We start from the raw sequence: 21,296 nt of genomic DNA on the forward strand, positions 1-21,296 counted from the left end.
TCTATTAAAGGAAAGAGACACACTAAATAAGAAGTCACTGCAATGTGACAGGAAGCTTCTTCCAAAAAAGTTTCCTAGAAACATTTACATTTCTGTACAGACTTGTGAATGTACTAGGATTGCTTACCTGCCTTGCAATTATGCGTAAAAATAGAAAAATCTACTGTGGGCACATTCCTCACCTTCCTGCTTAGCTCCAGGCGCTAATTCCCTGCATGTTCCTTCCCATTTCCTAACAGTGCTCACTAACTAAGCAGGCTATGGGCCCAGCTGACAGGCTGAAGAACCTCTTTAATTGTGAAAGCAAATCAAGCTAGAGCCTCAGAAGGTATTTTTATTTCCAAACAAGATCAGTTACCAAACACAGACAACTAAGTCTGGAGCCAGATGGTGTAATAGACTGTAAAAGCAGCACCGCTTAATTATCACAACCTTTAGAGCCTCCTAGCAGGTGATTCAGATGAACCTATGGGCCGAATCTGGCACGTTAATCTCACAAAGTACCTCATAGTAGATCAGTCCCCACATGCTGCTCACAAAGAGGTCCAGGAGTAGTGAGGGGCAGGTAACAAGGGCATGCACCGATTTCCCCAGGCGTTTGGACTGGACCCGAGCATTCCTGTTGTTTCCTGGACCGTAGTTAACTGCCTTTTTTCTGGCCAGTCTTTTTACTGCCAGTTTCAAAATAGGAGCAAAAAAATGCCCAGCACAGGAACAGAGACACAGAGGAGCCCTGTAAGCAACACCCAATGTTTTTCCTGCCCAGTATTCAGGCTCCACAATGTAGCCCTCTCTGACCTTCTCTTGGGATGGCCAAGCATCAGAAGATGCCCAGGGTTCAGAAATCAATTTGTTTTCCTACGCTTTCTGTGTGTGGGCTGAGACTACAGAGAAAGTAGGGGGGGCACTAGGGAACTGCCTCCAACGTGGTAAATCATCAACTCTTCTGCACTGTTTGAACACCTTAAAAAAAAGCAGGAGAGTCCTGGCATATTATAAGCCCCCTGCAGCCAGATCTAATGTATTCACTGCTGTATATAATAACAGCAGTGAATGATGGACTGAAAATTAAAATAAATTTACAAGCTAATTTCAAGTAATTAATTTATCCTCTTAACTGGCTGCAAGATATGTATGTATTATAGCCTCCATTTTCACAATTACCCAAAGTGACTTGACAGGTTTAAGTGAGTTGCCCGGAGCCACATATGGAGCAATTGTCAATCAGTATTAGAGCTCCATAACGTTCCAGACTTGCTCTTTGAACAGACCCTTCTTCGCACTCGTCCAAATCCAATGTAGCTGGTGGAGTGTAAATTAAAAAGATGCTGAATCATGAAGCAATGTAAACGTTGAATTAATTCTCCAGATATTTTGCCTTAGAAAACAAACAAAAAAAACCCCAGTAGAAGTGATACTCTGCAAACAGATAAAGGAGTTATTCTCTCAAACACATCTCAAATGCAGAGAACGTGGATTAACAAGACCTAAAAGCAACCTTTGCAGGGATGCCTTCATTTTAAAAGCAATGTCCTCCACATGACATTTGCATTTTAACAGAAGTAAACTGTAAGCACATTTTAAAAGCAGATAATGTCCTGGTGTTTTTGAAGAGTCTGTTACTGAAGGGTTAGGATCAGTTTTCGTGGTGTTTCAGTGTGAAAGTGAGGAAAACACACCTAACACATTTTTAAAAGTCTGCCAGTTCTTTGAATGTATTCCTTACAGGCAAGAATAGAAAAAACGTTTGAGCCAAGCTCTTCCTTTTAAGTTATACAGGAGAAATAACAGTATGGTAATTGCTGTTTTTCTGGAGAAGATAGACAGTAAATTATTTTGAAATACCTCATTATACCCCAGGCAAGTCATATGGTGTCTTCCTTTTGCATGACAATGTATTCCTTCCTATTTTGGAACACAGTCTTAAAAGCTGCTAAGTGTCCTCAATCCAAATGTCTCCAACGAGATGAGTAAGAATATTGAAGTTATTTAAATTAAAAGAAAATGAAAGCTACTGTCATTTGGGATCATAGTAACTGTCAGCAAATTCAGGTTTTCTCCTCCTAACGTTATTCATTAAAACTGCAAGAAAACCTTCAATTAGTTCTAACTACCTTTTCAGGTAAAAATGTTGCCATACTATGTTTTGCCTTGTATCCACTTCTTTTAGAAACTTCTGTATTTCTCACCCTAACATATACTACATTACAGCTCCTGACAAGTCAGTGTGCTTCATTTCCACATCTTGAAACAAGTTACTAAGAAAAGCAAATGATACAAAGAGCACATATTACATGTGGATTGTCCTCAGTAGAAGATGGTTCAGTATTTTCAAGGGTTTGACAGTAATGAGTGGAATTCAAAGAAATAATTGTTGTTACAAAATCTTGTATGCTCTACAAAAGAGTTTAATAACAGTTTGAAAACTTCATCTGAAATATGGATAATTCAAGAAATGAAAAACAAAACTGCTTGATTTAAGAATCGGGTCATCTTTAGAACGAAGTACTGTTTGTTTCTTCAGTCTACCTGTATGGAACTATTAGATTAAAAAATAACTTTGGAAAATAAATATCATAATTTTTGTTGCAAGCACCAGTGCACATACTGTAAGTTCTCCACTTCCTCCCACTGACACAATTCAAATATATAGGAGCAAGGAAAAGGTAAGGGTACAGCAAATTGCTGAATGTACATATAGAAACCACAGTTTGCTAAACAATTTCTCTGAATGTCCACTCCATAAGGACATGGGGACCAGAAGTCTTACCAAAAAAATACTGGATGGTTAATTATAAAAAGCAGAGCTTGAATCTGAAAGCTTCAGAAGTGTTAACAAAGGCGACAGCAAGTCTCCTGTTCACAGCTTCATGAATGCCAGTCCTGCGGGGACCCAACCCTCTGACTGAGCTATTGAGCCATGTTTAATGGGAAGATTTACATGGCAAGAAAGCCTTACTGGATAACCAGAGCAAGATGCGGCTCTCCTCCAGAGAAGGCCCTCTGTCATTGATGCTACAGCCTCACTCCTTGGACTCTCTTGTCTTTTACTTGGCCAGGTGCTTTCCTGCCCAATGTGGTCAATTAAGGTCACTGAAGCATAGAATCTGTGCTAAAACTTCTAGTCTTTGCAGTAAAGGATGGAGAGAGTTTTGTGTTTCAAAAGCAAAGGCAAGACCCTAAAGGTATACCAAGGACAGTAAAAGATTAAATACTTCGTCAGCACATGGGATTCATCCAGGCACTACAGGAACTTGGGAGTGTCATTACCAGCAGGAACAGCTCCACTATAGGAGGGACAGGGATCAGCATCATCCTGCTTCATTAAGATTTGTACTCGTCTGCATTCTTCTAGAGATGAGAGATACTCACATGACCTAACAGTGAGCCTCTATGCTTGGTGATTCATGAGACTTTAAATCATCCCTACAGAAACCTAATTCCTGAAAGTGACAGTAAAGGGAATAACCTTCTGAAGTAACCTGAAACAGACAGCCGAAACAAAGAGGAAAAAGTTTTCAGAACAGAACAAAAGCAACTACCGCAGAAACGGAGTACAAGTACATAAAGCAGGGAAGGTGTGCACTTTGATAGACAACAGAAAGCTCCTGAAACCAAAGATGCACAAGGAGGAGCATGTCACCATTTACATCTTCAAAGGTGAAGCCTGAGGAAAGATAAATAAGACATATGCTACACAGGCAGGTGAGCTTGAGTTATGACCTGGTTACCATATGGACAATTACCTGAAGGAGAAATAAAGTATTATAAATAAATACTAACATAGAATTACTAGTCTTGGTCTACGGCTAAAAATAAAAAAGAGGAAAAAAAAAAATCACAATGTCATATTCTGAGCCAAATAAGACCCAATCCCCTTTTGGAAATAAATCTTACCTGATCAACTGTAAAGACTTTGATCCTTTCACTTCCCAACCATTTCTGAAATTCTTTTTTCCAGTTTTTTACCAGACTCCCAGGGGTGACAATTAGTGCTCGCTTTAGTACAGGTTTGCATCCATAGACCCCTTGACGCAGAAGAGTCCAGACAAGTGCAATGCATTGCAATGTTTTTCCTAAGCCCATTTCATCAGCAAGAATAGCTCCAAATCTGCCACTGACTCTGCAAGATATAATTAGGTGGTGATACCATTTAAAAAGATATATCTATAATTATGTACAACTGGTTTAGGGAATTGCTTCTTGTGGTTGTTTTCTCAAGTATATATAACCTATTTACACTTATTATGCTCTACTGTAGGTTTTCATTCGGTTAGACCTGAAGACCTTAGAGTGAAATTCCTCATTTTCTACATTATTGCATTAGTTCCAAAACCAAATAGTTTAGATCTTCTTTTAGAATTAAATTTATTATCTAATATTTTAAAAACTTGTATATACCCTAAGGAATCTATAACTTGAGAAAACACTTTTGAAAATAGTCCTGTATTTTTTTCAACAGGTTGGTATAACACCTTCTTTATTCTAAATGCCTGAACTATAAATTATATGAATAATTATGAATTATATGAATTATAAATCCCCAAAAGAAGTGTGCTTTGGCATGGGTTAGAATGTATCTGTGTTTACAAGACTTGGTATTTGCAGTAGAACTGACAGGCCTTTTGGTGCATTAGCTTCTCATCACATCTGATAAAGTCACAGCAAGCATGATGCTACACAAAGGTCAGAAAAAACTTGTGCAACCTTTACTGGGAGAAAATTACTAATATTAATTAATTGAACAATTGCTCAAATCTTCCCATTCCAATTGTCTGATTCCAAACATGGGCATGAAAATATTACAGGTATTGAAAACCAAAAGGATAATTATCTTCTTACCTCATTCCCATTACACATTCATATAGAAATATAATTCCTTCTTTCTGATGAGGTCGGAGATTATTTGCAATGTAAGGATCCACAACTACATCCACCACAGGTAAACCAGCCTTATTGAATGTCCACTGATGACTTGCATTTGGTCTTGGCATAACTAAAGAATCTTGAAGTTCAAAACATATGCAAGTATTGCACAAAACCATTATTTTTAGTCTGTTAGCAAAGTGTACTATTTCTCTAACTCAGCTACAGAATAAAGTCAATGATCTAATGACTGCTAAAAACACTGTTTAATATATTGACCGTTCTCAGCCAGAAAATGCATTTACCAACAGAGCATCTGTGTAGCCTTCTAAATAAAAAATCCTTTTACAGATGTCTCCGAAATAGTTTGCATTTTTCTTAAAGGCAAAGGTGGCAAACTGAGAAATCTGAGGGTTTTTTTATGATGAGGTGAAACTGCCTACCTAATAAACACTGCATGATGACTTTGAATGCATAGAGTTAAATCAGAAGAAGTTCTAAAAGGCTTCTGAAAGAAAAGTATAAGAAAAAGAACATAAACAATGGCCTACATAAAGTCTAGACAGTACATTTCAAGGGGATATTCTTGTAGCTGCCCAGGAAGACTTCTCTGCCTGAGAAACAGAGATTAAAAGACAACGATTTGTTAAAAAAAAAAAAACAAACAAACAGGGAAAGACTGAGAGTGAGCTGACAAAGGCTGCCACAGTGCATGAATAAAAGAAGTTGACAGGTTTGAAGACATATAGAGGCAAAGAGAGCATGAAGTACTGGGTTACATCTGAATAACAGTTTTGCTTGCCATAATTTGTTTACAAACTCTAACATCATAATTTTGCTGGACAATGTCCACACTGGGTTGCTTATATTGATGCTACACGTCTTCACTGAAAAGTTGTATTGTCAGAGGACAGAATGAAAAGGCAATTTACAGCTGCTGGTATTTTTATGTCACTAGAGTAGATCTATATTGGTATTTTATTCATGAGAATAGGTTGGTTGAAGGCATGCATCAATCAGGAAGATTTTGTTTCCTACTGACAAAGGGCTGAGTTTTGACGGATTACACCAAATTGCATGCGTATATATATAAGAGCCAGTGGCGACAAAAAAGATAACTTTTATAACAAAATTTTGCAGCCTCAGACATGGGGAAGAAACAAGACTCGCATGAGCAATGGACTGAAAGCTTAGAAATCATACGTGGAAGGTGAGGCTTTACATCTTTGTCACTGTGCTCTGTTCTGCTGAACATAGGGATAAATGGCTTTCCATTTTGAAGAAGCTGCATTTTAATCAACTGTAGTCATAGATCTCAACACGAAAACCTCTAAATGCTCCAATACCAAGGTGCTGGTCTTGTAAAGTATCTCTGTTACTTCTGAAAGAGGTTATGCAACAATGCGTTAAACTATGTGATCCTCCTGTGTAAGCAACTCTTAATGACTGAGAGTCCAACCTATTAACGTGTTGAGGGCTCTCCCTATCAGGCAGTTCAGGGAAATCTCAAAGGAGGTACTCAAATTCACCAGAAGAGAAGTCACAGGAGGCAACTACAATAAAATGTAGCTTTTTAATGAACTAGTACAGAAACAGCAAAGAAGTTAATTTGAGTGTTGAATATATCAGCTCTTTGCCACATTTTAGGTTAGAAAGCTAATGTAGTATCATCTTGCAACCACAGGAAGGAACATTCCTAGGTACCACATAATCAAGTTGAATCTAGACCAGAAGCTGGTGTTAATAAGGTTGCTCTACAAAAGGGCTAGTGATAGCACTAATTACCACTTGATTAAGATTTCATTGTTTATTTACATAGCAGCCATGTTGCAGCTTTGAAAAGCCTCATAGTAGGACGATACAAGGTCAGAAGGATGGAGGTAAAACTATAGTAAGAGTGTAGAAGAAAATTGCAATTTTTTTTTTTAATATTAATTGCTCTGCTTAGTAACATTTCTTTAAACTCATTTTTATCTGAAAGATAAAGCCATCAGCAGAATATAGCTCCTAAATGGTTTGTTATTGACAGACAAAAGAGTACTTCTTACTTAGATAAGCACCGCCACTTCCTGCAGCTATCAAATGTTTACAGGATCCCTCTTAGAATCATAGGATCTTTTAGGTTGGAAAAGACCTTTAAGATCATCAAGTCCAACCATTAACCTAACGCTACCAAGTCCACCACTAAACCACGTCCCTAAGCACTGCATCTACCTGTCTTTTAAATACCTCCAGGGATGGTGCCTCAATCATTTCCCCGTTTCGATGCTTGACAAACCTTTCAATGAAGAGCTTTTTCCTAACATCCAATCTAAACCTACCCTGGAGCAACTTGAGGCCATTTCTTCTTGTGCTATCACCTGTTACTTGGGAGAAGAGATTAACTCCCACCTCGCTCCAGCCTCCTTTCACGTAGTTGTAGAGAGTCATAAGGTCTCCCCTCAGCTTCCTTTTCTCCAGGCTAAACAACCCCAGTTCCCTCAGCTGCTCCTCATAAGACTTGTGCCCCAGACCCTTCACCAGCTTCGTTGCCCTTCTCTGAACACACTCCAGCACCTTGTCTTCCTTGTAGTGAGGGGCCCAAAACTGAACACAGTACTTGAGGTGGGGCTTCACCAGCGCCGAGTACGCCCATGACTTCCCTAGTCCTGCTGGCCACACTATTCCTGATACCGGTCAGGATGCTGTTGGCCTTCTTGGCCACCTGGGCACACTGCTGGCTCATATTCAGCTGGCTGTTGACCAACATCCCCAGGTCCTTTTCCAACAGGCAGCTTTCCAGCCACTCTTCCCCAAGGCTGTAGCACTGCATGGGGTTGTTGTGACCCAAGTGCAGGACCCAGAATTTGGCCTTGTTGACCTTTGTACAATTGGCCTCAGACCATAGGTCCAGCCTGTCCAGATCCCTCTGTAGAGCCTTCCATCCTTCAAGCAGATCAACACTCCCACCCAACTTGGTGTCATCTGCAAACTTACTGAGGGTGCATTCGATCCCCTCCTCCAGATCTCTGATAAAGATGTTGAAGAAAACTGGCCCCAGTACTGAGCCCTGGGGAACACCACTTGTGACTGGTCACCAACTGGATTTAACTGCATTCACCACAACTCTTTGGGCCCAGTCATCCAGCTAGTTTTTCACCCAGTGAAAAGTACACCTGTCTAAGCCATGAGCACCCAGTTTCTCCAGGAGAATGCCACAGGAAACAATGTCAAGGGCTTTACTAAAGTCTAGGTAAACAACATCCACAGCCTGTCCCCTCATCCACGAAGCAGGTCACCTTGTCATAGAAGATCAGGTTAGTCAAGCAGGACCTGCCCTTCATAAACCCATGCTGACTGGGCTTGATCTCCTGGTTGTTCTATATGTGCTGCGTGATGGCACTCAAGATGATCTGCCCCATAACCTTCCCCAGCACCAAGGTCAGACTGAAAGGCCTTTAGTTCCCCAGATCCTCCTGCTGGCCCTTCTTGTAGACAGGCGCCACATTTGCTAACCTCCAGTCAACTGGAACCTCCCCAGTTAGCCGGGACTGCTGATAAATGATAGAGAGTGGCTTGGTGAGCACTTCCACCAGCTACCTCAGTACCCTCGGGTGGATCCCATCTGGTCCCATAGACTTGTGTGTGTATAAGTGATGTAGCAGGTTGCTAACCATTTCCCTTTGGATTATGGGGGCTTCATTCTGCTCCCCATCCCTGTCTTCCAGCTTAGGGAGCTGGGTACTCAGGAAACAACTGGTCTTGATATTAAAGACTGAGGCAAAGAAGGCATTAAGTAGCTCAGCCTTTTTCTCATCCTTTGTCACTATGTTTCCTCCTGCATCCAATAGAGGATAAAAAGTCTCCTTAGCCCTCCTTTGGTTTCTAATGCATTTATAGAAACATTTTTTGTCGTCTTTTGTGGTTTCTATGCAATTTGTGAACTCTTGTTGCTCTTCAGCACACGGTACTTCTAGCATTATAAAACAAAACTTTTATTCCAAAACGTATCTGGTTGAGCTTGGGAAGTGTAGTTACACTTGCTGGCTGTGAAGGATAAGGCACGGTCAGAAGCAATTCTTTCAATCTGGCTTAACCTCTCTATTACTGGTCCTCCACTGTAATTACTGTGCTGCCATATTATGTCAGTGCTTCACTGATCCCAGTGGGAAGCTGGAACTCATCTAGAACTTTTAGCATGTGTCAGACTGTTTCTCTGATAATTTTTTTTTTGGTAAAACTTTCAGAAACCACTCTAACTTGTTTCTACAGCCATCTGTAACAACTATGAGAAACCTCACATAGTGCGGAGCATTTCACTCATTAGAAACACACATGATAAAATACTAACATGATATTGAGAGAAATATTAGTACTGTATGTCAGAAATACTTTAGTAATACATTGTGAAAAAAGAAAATTTTGGTTACACATTCAACTTTTTCTGAGAGCCAGAGAATGCTTAAAGAAACTTAAAAATCTGAATCTTACCTGGAGCATTTGGATCGTGGCGAGGTTTGTAGCTCTGAGAATCTTTGAGCGTGTTCTCTTTAGTACTGGATTGAGAGACACTTTTGAATGGTTTACAGAATGGTTTCATATTAGTTTGAGATAAAGCACTTGTGACTGTGTCACGAGTCCCTATTCCAGCCTGAAAACACCTGCCACTGCTGAAGTCATCCGCTGAAATTACTCCCATCACTTCAATTTCTTTTCCTCCAACCATCAGTGTTTGGCCTTCATCAAGACTGTCTAGCTCTTTAGATTTATATCCAGTACCTAAAAGAATATAAAAATTTAGCAATTAGGACAACACAGCAAATACTACTTCCTTAAAATCAGTACTCATCTGCAGGAAGGAAAAACAAAACTGTCAACAGGTATCTGATTCTTAAATATTTGAATTGTTACACATATGAACTCGTAAAGCCTTTCCCTCCTTAACAGAGCTTGACATTTCCGTGCTTGTAATCAGAATTAGATACCAGAATATGTAAGCAAATACTCTATCATCATCATCCACAATCAGTTCTACTGAATGTTAAATATCCATTTAATGGAATTTACAAAACCAGCCCCGTATCATAAAGTCTAGCAGCTTGCTTTAGTTTTAAACTTGCTCAAAACTAATGATCATTCTAGGTCCTTTTTCCTTCCTTTCATGCCCTGACATGAACACCATTAGCCCCTCCTGCTGTTGATCTAAACAGAATATTCTACTTTTAAAATCATTCTAAATTAGCTTTTTACAATTAAGGACTCATATGCATCTGAAATCTTTACTTCTACGTATGCTCTGAAACATATATGCGTGATTTTTCCAGGATTTATTGATCAACTCAATAGTTTGCTCGTTCAAAAACCTATCAGGGAGCCGACGCGTTTTTCTATGCGCCCTCAGGGATTGGGTGGGCATTTTCAGAGTAGCTACCACATACTATTAGCCTCATTACAAAATACAGCTGCAGCTGCAGCTTTCTTTTAAGATAAAAATGCAGGAAAGAATGGTGATTCCTTCTTTTAAATAGCGCTCTATTGGTTGAAGCTCTCACATAAGAAACGGGAGACCTATATAGTTTCTTTTCATAATTCAGGGAGTCACATCTGTACCTCAAAATTAAAAGCATGAATGTTCTTTACCCCAGTTGCTGAATTTGTGCCGCTTTGAATAAACAGACTTGGATCTTTAGTTGAGCCAAAAAAAAAAAGCAGGACTCTCTAGACCAGCAGTTAAAGCACTCACCTGTGAAAGAGGCAAAACTCCCCAAGGTTTTACATATTTTATCCAACAAACACTACATATAAAGACTGCTGGGAGCTGTTTGCAAAGCTCAGGTCTCCCACTTCTAGGAATGTGCCTTTCCCAAAGGGGTGGAAGGCGAAGTTCTGGATTTGAATTCCCTTAAGAGAATAAATTTACTGAGGTGTTTCACGGCCTAAGCAAGCGCTGAAAAAAAGTCTGGCCAAAAAGGAAAGGGAGATATTTTTCTTCCCCTCCTCTAAACGCATGCAAAAAGCACACAGCAAACCTTCTTTGGTTCTTGAAAGGAGAACACTTGCTTTCAGGAAAGCGCTGAAGATGAACACAAGAGAATGCATGTGCATCTACGTCAGGCACCTGGAGGGGGCATTTATGACCTCTCCTTTGCTCTGCATTTTTGTTTTCTCTTATTACCTCTACAGAGCTTCAAGCTGAACATACTGAATACAGGTGTATTCAGGAGGATCTTTTGGATTCCAGTCTGAAGTCTAATGCTAAGAGAGGATGGCCTTTAAGGATAGACAGGAACTTAGGAAAGGCAAAAAGCCAACCTACAAAGCTCAAACTTTTATGCAGCTGCCAGAAATTACAGTTTCTATACCACACAGCAAATTACAAGGCAGCACTTCCTAAATTCTTTGTAAGACATTATTTAAAAAATTAGGACATTTGCAGTGGAGAAAAGCAAGATGTTCTGCTGCCGCAAAAACAAGCTACAGCCTGTGCTGGATTTAGGTTCCCATGCCCCTTCTTAAATCCAGCCCCGGTATGCCTAAGTAAAAAAAAAAAAATTAAAAATCTTCCTTTGCCCTTTTCTTCCTATTTAAAAATAATAATCCTGGATGCTTATTCACATCCACTGTAAAGTTCCTAGTATTAAATGCAATTTTGGAGGTAAGCACCACTACTGGACCTTTTCTTCTCACTCAGTGCGCTTGGAGAGTAATTGCAGAAATGTAAAACTTACACTGCTTAAATTGGTCAATTTATTATTTTCTTCGAAACAACGAGCATTGCAAGCAACTTTGTATGGACAAGCTAGCACCAGTGACATTGGTATCATTGTGCCCCCCGACACCATCAAACACAGCAAAAAGACTTTTACCAGTGAAAACCAGAATATTCATTTTTCTGTTGTGTTTTCTGCTAATTCAAGAAGACAGGACTTGAAAAAAACACAAGAACAACAGGGTGGTGGCTGAAGCATTCCAGGCATTACTTTCTTTCTCTCTGCCTTTTTCAAAAACAAGCAAGTCTGTACATATATTGCTTTGCTATAAATAAATGCTAATTAACTTCTAAGTCACAGACTGATTTGCAACGCAAAACTGCCTGGTCCTAACAAGGCTCACAGTGTCATGATTGTAACAAAAGAGCAGAGAAGCCATCTCAGCCCTAAATTAATCAAATTATGTTTTGTAGCAACATCTTCCAATCCTACTGCCTTACAAAATATCTTTGGCTCGGTTCGCAAAGTTAATTCTTGCTTTGCTTTCAGTAAAAAATGACTGCTTCAAGTTGACTGCAGCCTATAGTTTGCAAGTCTTATTTTTAACTCTGATATCAACCCAAACTGTGTCTTACAGTAGCAGCTGCTGCTAAAACTACAAGACTAAAAATTGCTACACAGTTGACTTTGGCTGGGCTGAAAAATGATTCTGTTTGCTTGTCTTTCCAACAAAGATAATATTTTTAGCTGTTTGACCGGCTGAAAAGTACAGATCCAACCTCTGACATTCCCGGTTGCCATACTACTGACTGGAATATGTACAAGAAACTAAACTGTATATCTTCCCCTAATTCTATCACCTTCTCCAATGCATTATGTGAGCAACCAAAATCAACTACTCATCCCTCATTTGGCATCTTTGCTGAATTAGTGCAGCCGTTCATTTCCAGATCCTCTCCTTCGACTAGCATTTGGTGTTTCTGTGAATAACGCTCTTCAGCCTGCCCCAGCCTCCCCCGTGCATCTGCCTTATAAGCAAGAAATATAAAGTTTTCTTTCCATCTCCTTCTTATCCCCAGAACCTACTGTTTCTTCATCCTGTGGTCAACATTGGTATGGAGAACTCCAAATTATGTAAAGAGCTGTGTCTGTTATTCAAAGCACAATAATTTTAAGCCAGTTGTTCACTTACACAAATATGCAAATCTACAGTACCTCTTCCAATGTCTCTGCCATCCATATCTTTTAATATGACTGACTTTCCTTTTGTAATAAGAACAGCATCACCTTCCCACTTCTTATGCTTTTTCTTTGATGCCTTACACCACACAACACTGAAATACTTCGCAAGGCAGTCAGGTTCTTCCTGAGCTGCTGCTTCCTTTGCTGTTCCTGATGTTGGCAAATAGATTGCATCTAAAAGGGAAATAAAAGAACAAAGAATATCTCAGTTTCTCTTGTTGAATCGTACAGCCATTTGCATTTCAAACAAATCAAGGACAATCTATGCATTCATCTTACATAAACAACGTGGTGTATTTCCTATCCTGGGCTGCTTATGGTAAGTTTGGACCAAGACTAAACAGCACATACAGACTCATCCTGAAATAGGAACCATTAAATTGTTTTTGGAAAGTATGCACTTTTAGGAAAAACACATTACTTGGTACATTAGTAAGCAAGCTCCTGATTTGACATACAAGACTATGAGAGTGGAAAAAGGATAAAAGGAAAGGCTGGGGAAAAAAAAAAAAAAAAAACCAAAAGGGAAAGAAGCACAGGAGAAAATGAAAACAGGGTCCTGGTGAGACAGTGCTGGGCAACGTGCTGGAAGCAAGGACAGGAACACAAAACTCAGGAAAGGGACCAAAGGAGGCCAGTAACCAGATCTGAGGCTGAAGTCATTGGTACTAAATGGCAGAATAACCATAACTGTAATAATGCAAAAGATTTCTTCAACAGCTTTCCTTATACACTTTAAAAATAAGTAATCGTGAAAATCTTGAAACAGACCGTGTCTTGAGTTTGCAGCAACTCCAATGTTGTTAGGAGGCTTAGACTGATTTATATTTGTCAGCATTTACCTAATTATAAGTGTCACAAATGTAAATATTAATAGGAAATATTCAGGTCAATAAGGTTAAGAAATCATAATAGAACAGATAGCGGTGGACTATAATATTGATTAAGAATAAACACATGCTTTCAAGAGTTAGCAATCTGACATGAGTAATGGTAGATAAGTCCCCAGCATTACCTCAAGGAATATCTGTAGCATTCCTTTTCAGCACATGCACAGCTTCAAAGGGAGAATCAGACTAATTTTCATTAAAATACCCTTGCATGCTGGTTAAAGGCTTAAATCGGTTTGCTCCTTTGATTCCATCTGGGATTCAACGCTATACAAATGTTTTACAAAAAGTGCTTATGCCACAGACTAACCTTTCCAAAATTTCCAAGTGTGCTGGTATTTAAAGGAGAAGCGGCAAGAGTAAACTCTTGCTCTCAATAATGGTCCAATAAAGAGGCAACTTTATCACTTCTACATCAAGTCCACATATTCCTAAAACTGCGGAACACTCCTAAGTTACGTGCCTAAAACAAGTGCAATTTTTCAGACTAGCATTTACGAAAAAGGTATTATCGAAATGAAAAATGCTATATTTATGGAACATAAATCTCTTCCCAAAGCTCTCTAAAAGTTTTATTGTCTGTATGGAACTCTATGCTAACACAGTGCGTAACATAGATAGGATTTTCCATAGGTGGGTGTTTCTTCGGGGCATTAGCCAACATCTGTAGTGTGTCATGTGACAGATGCCCCCCCATCTCCAAGGGGCAACAGAGCAGCTACTGAACACTGGCACGACACAGAAGGGGGAGAAAATGGAACAGAGCATCTCTTTTTAAGAAGAAGGGGATACTTTGTAGGTGAAACCTGGGAAATGAGCCAGAGAGCTAGAATAAATCCTTGCAGTTTTGCAAAAAGGTACAAGAGACCTATTGGATCTTCAGTAATCACAAGTGATAAGATTTCGAGGAGCTGGGGGGGGGGGACGACACACATTGCTAAAAATACAAAAGACTAATTTAATTCTATATTGAGTTTCTAACTGTCAACTGATTCAACAAGATAAATACAAGATTGTTTTCTCTTTGCTTTTCAAACTGATTCTCTTAATCAGCAACTTCTTTCCTCGTAAGTAACTTACTACAAGAACTGGAGATTTCATTGCAGAACCACCTTCTTCTCTCTTGAAGAATGGCCACCATAAACAAATGACCGACTCCTTCTTCCTTTCACTGACCTCCCACATGAGTTTGGTGACCCCTAAGATCTGTTTTATGGTCATTGCTCTTTTACTCAGGGAGTCCTGCATGATGGTATCTGAATCAGCAGTAGATTAACTTTCAGATCAATAACAATTCTTCAAACTCTTCTTATCCCTACTTCATTTAAAATAATAAACCCAATAATTTAGGCACAGGGCTGGAAAATGCTAGCATTTTGTAATAGTGACTTTTGACAAAAATGATTTCTAAAGCAACCTGCCCTAGCGAGCAAACCGGGCACCAATTTTCCGTATAATACTACAACTTCCTATGGGAAAACTGAAAAATAACAGCCTCTGCAATGCTCAGATTTCTTCCCTCAATTTGTCTTCTGAATTATCATGATTTCTGTTTATAAAAAAAATCCAATAATTATTTGTTTCTACGCTGCATAAAATATTCTCCTTTTACCTCTAACTACAGTAGAGTTTCAGATAAAAGTGTCATTTTTCTTTTTTAAAAAAAATAAACATTTTTATGTAAAAATAATTACATCCTCTCAAAATTGTCTTCCATAGAATTTCCTTGAATAGATAACCTAAACCTGTGCACCAACAATGCTGATCAGGTACTTGCATTCAACCTGCTTGTTAACTTGTCATTTTTGTTTCTATTCAGCACCACACCTATTTGACTTCAAAGATTTACCCCACTGCAATAGCAGAATACCCAACTTCAGTAAATACAGTGCCAGAAACTTTTCAGGAACTGAAATGAGACTGGTATGGTACGCACAGGGACTAAGTTCAGTGTTTGATACAGGGGTACAGAGAGCAATGGTTCCAACAGTAAACCCCTTGCTGCTCACTGACTGTAGACAGTACCTTAAATAGAGCCGGGTTTGCTGAGACCCTGGAAGATAAACTGCAGTTGGAAATTCTGAGCTCTGCTGTTAATCAGTTTAGACTAAAAATAATAAGTAACAGGAACTACATGTAAACCGTAGTTAAAGATCAGGAAATCATGTCCTCTCATTTCTCTCCCAAACAGCAATCTGCCCAGCCTGGTTTCTTTAACCATGAAGAAACTCTAGCGAGTGACATGTCTTTCCTCCCAGAACGAAGGGCTTGGGAACTTTAAAGATGTGGCTAATAAGGCTTCAAAAAGCTTCCACAAAATAAAAGCATTCTCTCTCTATTTGAGAAAGCAAGGGCTTAAGTTTCAAGATAAACGATAGCCTAGCTGATATGAGGAAAAAGTTCAGCAGCCTCAGGAAGGTGATGATTTACAGAAAGCGGGACAGGCTCCAGAAGAGGGGACAGGGAGCATTCCAATGGCAAACTAGTTTAACCAGTTTCTGATGAGCAGGATTTAGAGCAAATGCATTGATTAAGCGCGTTAGGTTACTCCCAATGCACCAAGAAAGCAGCCGCATTACGAAAGACTACACAAGGTAACGCAAACGTGCGTTTCCAGTAGACTATACACTGTAGATTGCAGCACTGTCAATAGGTGTTACGGTAAGGAGCCCGGCATGCTCCAGTGAGCAGGGCACCAGACACCTCGGCCTGAGGAGTGGCTTAATGGATGGCTTAACCCCACGGGTGGCAGGCTGCTGCCAAAGCCCACGAGCTCACCTTTCCTTCCCTCTGCTTCTCATCCACCAGCTGCGGGCAAGCCAGCTCAACGAACCCCGGCAGCAGCTACAGGCAATACAGGGAAGGGGCACGTGCGGTTCAGAACAAGGAGACTGGGAGGCTGCTCCTTTTTTTGTGGCAGCCACTGTTAGGTTGGGGTGATTTTGAGACCACGGGACCTGCCAAGCTACCCAACACCGCCATACCTGAACTTCCACGTTGCAAGCGTGTATGGAACGATGGGGAGTTTTCCCTCAACCGCTCTGAATCTGCTAAATAAAAAGCATTGCTGAAATGCAAAAATTACAGTTTAAAGAAGACAACTTTGATTCAAGCTGTGCTTTATGGTGCTAAGGAATTAAAAAGAGCTAGGCAGAGGCAAAAATCTGGACTGAGGTCAAAGGAGATTTGGGCTCTGAATGAATCGCAACCAAAACCGGACGGCAGTGCTCTGCTGCAGCCTCTGCAGCCACTCTGCATGTGTGCCATCGATCTGCTCCGCAGAGCCAGCATCACCTCCATCTGCTGAGTAAAGGAAGCAATCAAAAAGTTCCTTAATCAAATTAATTCATAGAATTTGGAGAACAGATGTGTACATAGTAGTTAAATGTCTTGTTCCATATGAAAGATCTGTATATTAAACATTCCTAAGATATCCCAGGAATATTTAAATATGAGACAGAGATAGCATCGTCCTTCATTTGCAAAGCAATTTCAGTCTAATGATAAACTTAATACTAAACCAACATGTAAATGTATATTAGTGTGCCTCGAAGATGGAAAACCATGTAATAACTCTTCTCTACAGCACTTCTATGAGACTTTTATGAGGAGCACAACCAACAAGAGTCGAGCTGACTTGCCTTAAAATCATAGGAATCAATGACAGGTGGGATTATATTTCAGAGTCGCTTGATTACAATCGAGTGCTTTGTACACTTCTTTTAAACACAAAATGTATAATATGTGATTTGTCTTGCACACATCAGCATCATTAGCAAACTCACCTAAAGACTGATATTTCAAGCAGGAATATTTTCTTTGAAAAACACATCATCGTTTTACATCCAAAATTATTTTTAAACAAAAACACAAATTATCAAATATATTTTAATATTTGTAAACATCTGTGTCAAAGTCACTTAACATGCATAGCTTTCATCTGAAACTCCAATCAAACTAGCCTCTAGACTGCTGAATGCGCATTACGACGGGGATCTCCATTAGTAGATCTTGCCTTACACAGCTGATAACTTTGCCAGGCCTTCATCAGTCCGTCTGACATCCTCCGTGTTAGCTGTCTCAGTTTAAGAACACGTATTGAAACACATGCACAATGTCCATAAAAAATTTCAGTGAAAGTAAAATCACTGTTTATGAGAACGAAAATCACAGATTAATACAGGTTTAGTCACAATAAACTATTACTCCTTATAGAAGCTCTCATAACTCAATACTCCGGAGGAGAATCTAAAAATCCTGGGAGAATATAATGCTCCTTTTTTCTTTTGGCTAGGGTAGAACTTTTTCCATTCCTGAAAGCTAAAAGCTCTTGGAAATAAATGCAGTTTGCACATTCTCTGCAGCTTAATTTCCTGAGGATTACACACTGGACATGCTCTAACTGAGGCCGAGAATAGCTTTCTCTGTAGTCACAGCTCTCACTGCTCAGACCAAAGCTGGGTCTCTTCCAAGCATGCCAGCAGGGAATTTCTCCTGGTCTCTCTCCTTAGGAGACATCATCTCCCCTCTTGACATGAACCAGTGAAAGACGGCAGAGGGGACAAGGACCAGTTACAAGGAATTTGGCAATTTGGGAAAAGAAGCCTCAAAGAAAGACTACCACTGGAAAGGAAGGCTGATGTTAAACCGGTGGAAAACTGACAACTGGGTGAAAGACTGTAAGACAGAGCTGTAATCAGAACACACCAGGGAAAGCCTAGAAGCTAAGCAGGGAGTAAAAGGAGTAGGAAAACAGATTATTTTAGGAGAAGGGAAAGGGAAAATACCTGGGGCAGACTGGGACCGGAGTTCAGTATAAGAGTCAAGCAGCAGAGAGTTGGGATTTTCTGAGCGGGAAGTGGGGCAAGAAAAACTTACTGCCCCTCATCGCTGTCCCTCAAAATTCAAAGTTCACTAAAAAAAAACATGGCTGTAAGCCACCAAGGGAAATCAAGAGAAGACTTGAGAGGAAGAAATGAGAACAGGAGCTGATTAGACAGTGACAGGGGGAAAAAAAGTGAAAAGTGAGAGTGGAAGTAACCAGCTAAGGTTTTGGATGCAACATAAAAGATGTCAAGCAGGTGAGCCCAGAAGGGCACTCAGAGCAACCCAACCTCCTGGTAAACAGGGCCCACTCCTCTTCCCCCATCCTTCTAGTTCAACTTTTTCCCTACTTCAAATTTTAAGCCTACCAAAGTAGTCTCAAAGGTAGACAACATAGAACTACTACAATTGTTACACTGTTCCATATAATTATACAGAATGGGATTCAGCAGCTGCTCTCCATGTGGGTAAGGCTGGGGGAGGAGAGCAAGGAGAGATTTAGGTCCAACATAAGAGATAGAGGCAATTAAGCTTTTGAACTGGATCCATTTGATTGATCGCACGCTGTGAGAAAAACCCAAATCAATTCTGAGTTTAGGACTGGTGGAGGACCCAGAATTGGGCAAATAATTTCTAGTGGACAAGTCGGTGAAGGCAAAGCAGGAGCTAAAGCTTGGATCATCTTATTGTTTTCCCCCAAGTCCCTTTGGTACTTTCTGCTCTTCAACCTGAAAAATTTTCAGTCTTTCAGTTTTTTTACTGTCAGCACACACATGCAAAACTCACTGGGAAAAACACTGCATGCCACTGTATTAATGGTCTACGCTGAATTCAATGACCTCCTAATGCAGCCATTCACTTTATTATCCCAAAGGGTAAAGATAAGAGTTTCAACCTTGCCTGTCTTACATAGATGAAAACATCAAATTACATGGAATAATCTGTTTAGAAATGTTAATTTGCTCTAAAAGCCAAAAGATTAACATCTACAACCCCATGATACAAAACTAGGTCGCACCCCCACCCCGCGCCCCAAACCCCAGCTTCCACTAAGCGAATAGTTTTAAGGTTGTGAAGTCGAGCAAAGTTTGGAGATGCGAAAAATAAGACTGTGCCGGTGACCTGATCTGCCCCATTGTGCCTATGCATTAATGATAAAGTCTTTATAGAAAACACGCTGCACTGCATTGCCATGGGACCTCTTGCGCGTTCAGCGCAGAGAACGGAGCTGCTCAGCAGCGGCAGGAGAAAAAGGGCTGCTGCTGCCTCCGCCATCCCCCAGCTGCTTTGTCGCAAACTGCAGAAGGTGTGTGTGATGAAGGAGGCTGAGACTGCAAAGACAGAACGCCCACTCTTGTGGTTCGACAAGGTGAATGGCGCCTTAAAGAACTGGATTTTACCTCCATGTCCTCCAGAGTTTCTCTGTGGTGTAAGGAAAGTCAGTTAACCCCAACTTTTCAGCTTTAAACCTTTGTCCAAGTGCCTGACTTGTGATTTCAGTCTCATTTGCAGTAGTAGTGAACACTCACAGGTGCAAATGGAAGTTGTGGTTTGGCAAGACTAACTGTACGGTATACTAAAGCACTGAGATAATGCAGTCCTACCTGATTCAGTCTGCACCTTCGGTAATAATGGGACTTTTTGGTTTTATTCTCTCTGTGCCTCAGCTCCTGCATTATCTCCTAGAAAGTGGAGATTATACCAACCTCTTATCTCACAAGGATGTTGTGAAACAATTACATCTGTGAAGCAGTCAGATACTATCATGATGGGCACGAGAGAAAAAAGAAAATAGCTAATTAATACAAAGTAGTTTGAATAGCGTGCTGAAAACAAGCCATAAGTCTATAACTGAACAAAGGGTGGAAAGAAAATACTGAATGGTAGCTCACTAAGTGGACACAGTACATTCTGTGAGCTGAAATTGGCAAGGAAGTCCACAAAAATATAATCCATAATTATGTAATTATTTACTATACCCAACCACATGAGCAGGCTGAATTCAGGTTGTACATATTTGCAAGTTTTGAGGTACTTGAGTTTGTAACCTTAACTTTCCTTTCAAATAGGAACCTTCTATATACAATAATAGAGATGGTAGATGTACTTAATCTGAACAAGTAGGAATAATCCTCTCAGCACCGTTTAATGAAACATTTACCTTTTAGGGGTATCGGCTGCAGAGAAGGGAGGATGGAGAGCCTATACTTTCAAAATTATAGCTCCATGGTAGAAAACTATTCTTCATAAACCTCTCAACTGTCTAAAAATCCAACTGACTCCAGCTTCCGCTGTAAAAATTTAATGAACTAAGCTGAAAGCTTCTGTCAAGTCCACAGAAATAGATGTGCAAGTCCTATTATCAAAGGAAAAAGCAGCAGCATTGAGGATTCTGAAAGGCTGCAGGCATTGTTCAGTGCAGCGAGCCAGATCAGCTCAGTAAAACATTGGAGCCAGTAAAATGCCATCCAAGGTGACTGTTTACTACACTTCTTAATGTTGCCATCCACACCGAAAGTTGTTTTGATTAATTTGTCAAGTAAAGGCTCTTTTACTTCAAAAAATAAACGCAAAAGTCATGACAGAAAGCAACATCTATACTTGGGTTCTGTAAATATTGAATGTTATTGCAATCAATGATAGTCTAAATGGGATATAAGTGGAAAAAATCCAAATATTTAAATTACAAAAAAAAAAAATCCAAATTACTAAGAAATAGTTATTAGACTATTACACAATTGTGGGCTAATTTTAGTCATCTGAAAGAGCAGTCAATTTTTGCATC

At 39.9% G+C, this 21,296-nt stretch overlaps 1 protein-coding gene across 1 annotated transcript in view; it reads right to left on the reverse strand.

The window, feature by feature from the left end:
* Window positions 1–21,296, reverse strand: part of RAD54B (RAD54 homolog B) — a gene marked incomplete at its 5' end in the record, with an annotated part of 68,013 nt that overhangs the window by 14,418 nt on the left and 32,299 nt on the right. The window contains 4 exons of the mRNA XM_082499348.1: window positions 3,898–4,123; window positions 4,843–5,005; window positions 9,337–9,624; window positions 12,771–12,971. Coding sequence (XP_082355474.1) covers window positions 3,898–4,123; window positions 4,843–5,005; window positions 9,337–9,624; window positions 12,771–12,971 — 878 coding nt within the window. The remainder of the gene's footprint in view (window positions 1–3,897; window positions 4,124–4,842; window positions 5,006–9,336; window positions 9,625–12,770; window positions 12,972–21,296) is intronic.

Source organism: Vanellus vanellus (assembly GCF_965231255.1).
Source record: "Vanellus vanellus genome assembly, chromosome: 2".
Classification (NCBI taxonomy): domain Eukaryota; kingdom Metazoa; phylum Chordata; class Aves; order Charadriiformes; family Charadriidae; genus Vanellus; species Vanellus vanellus.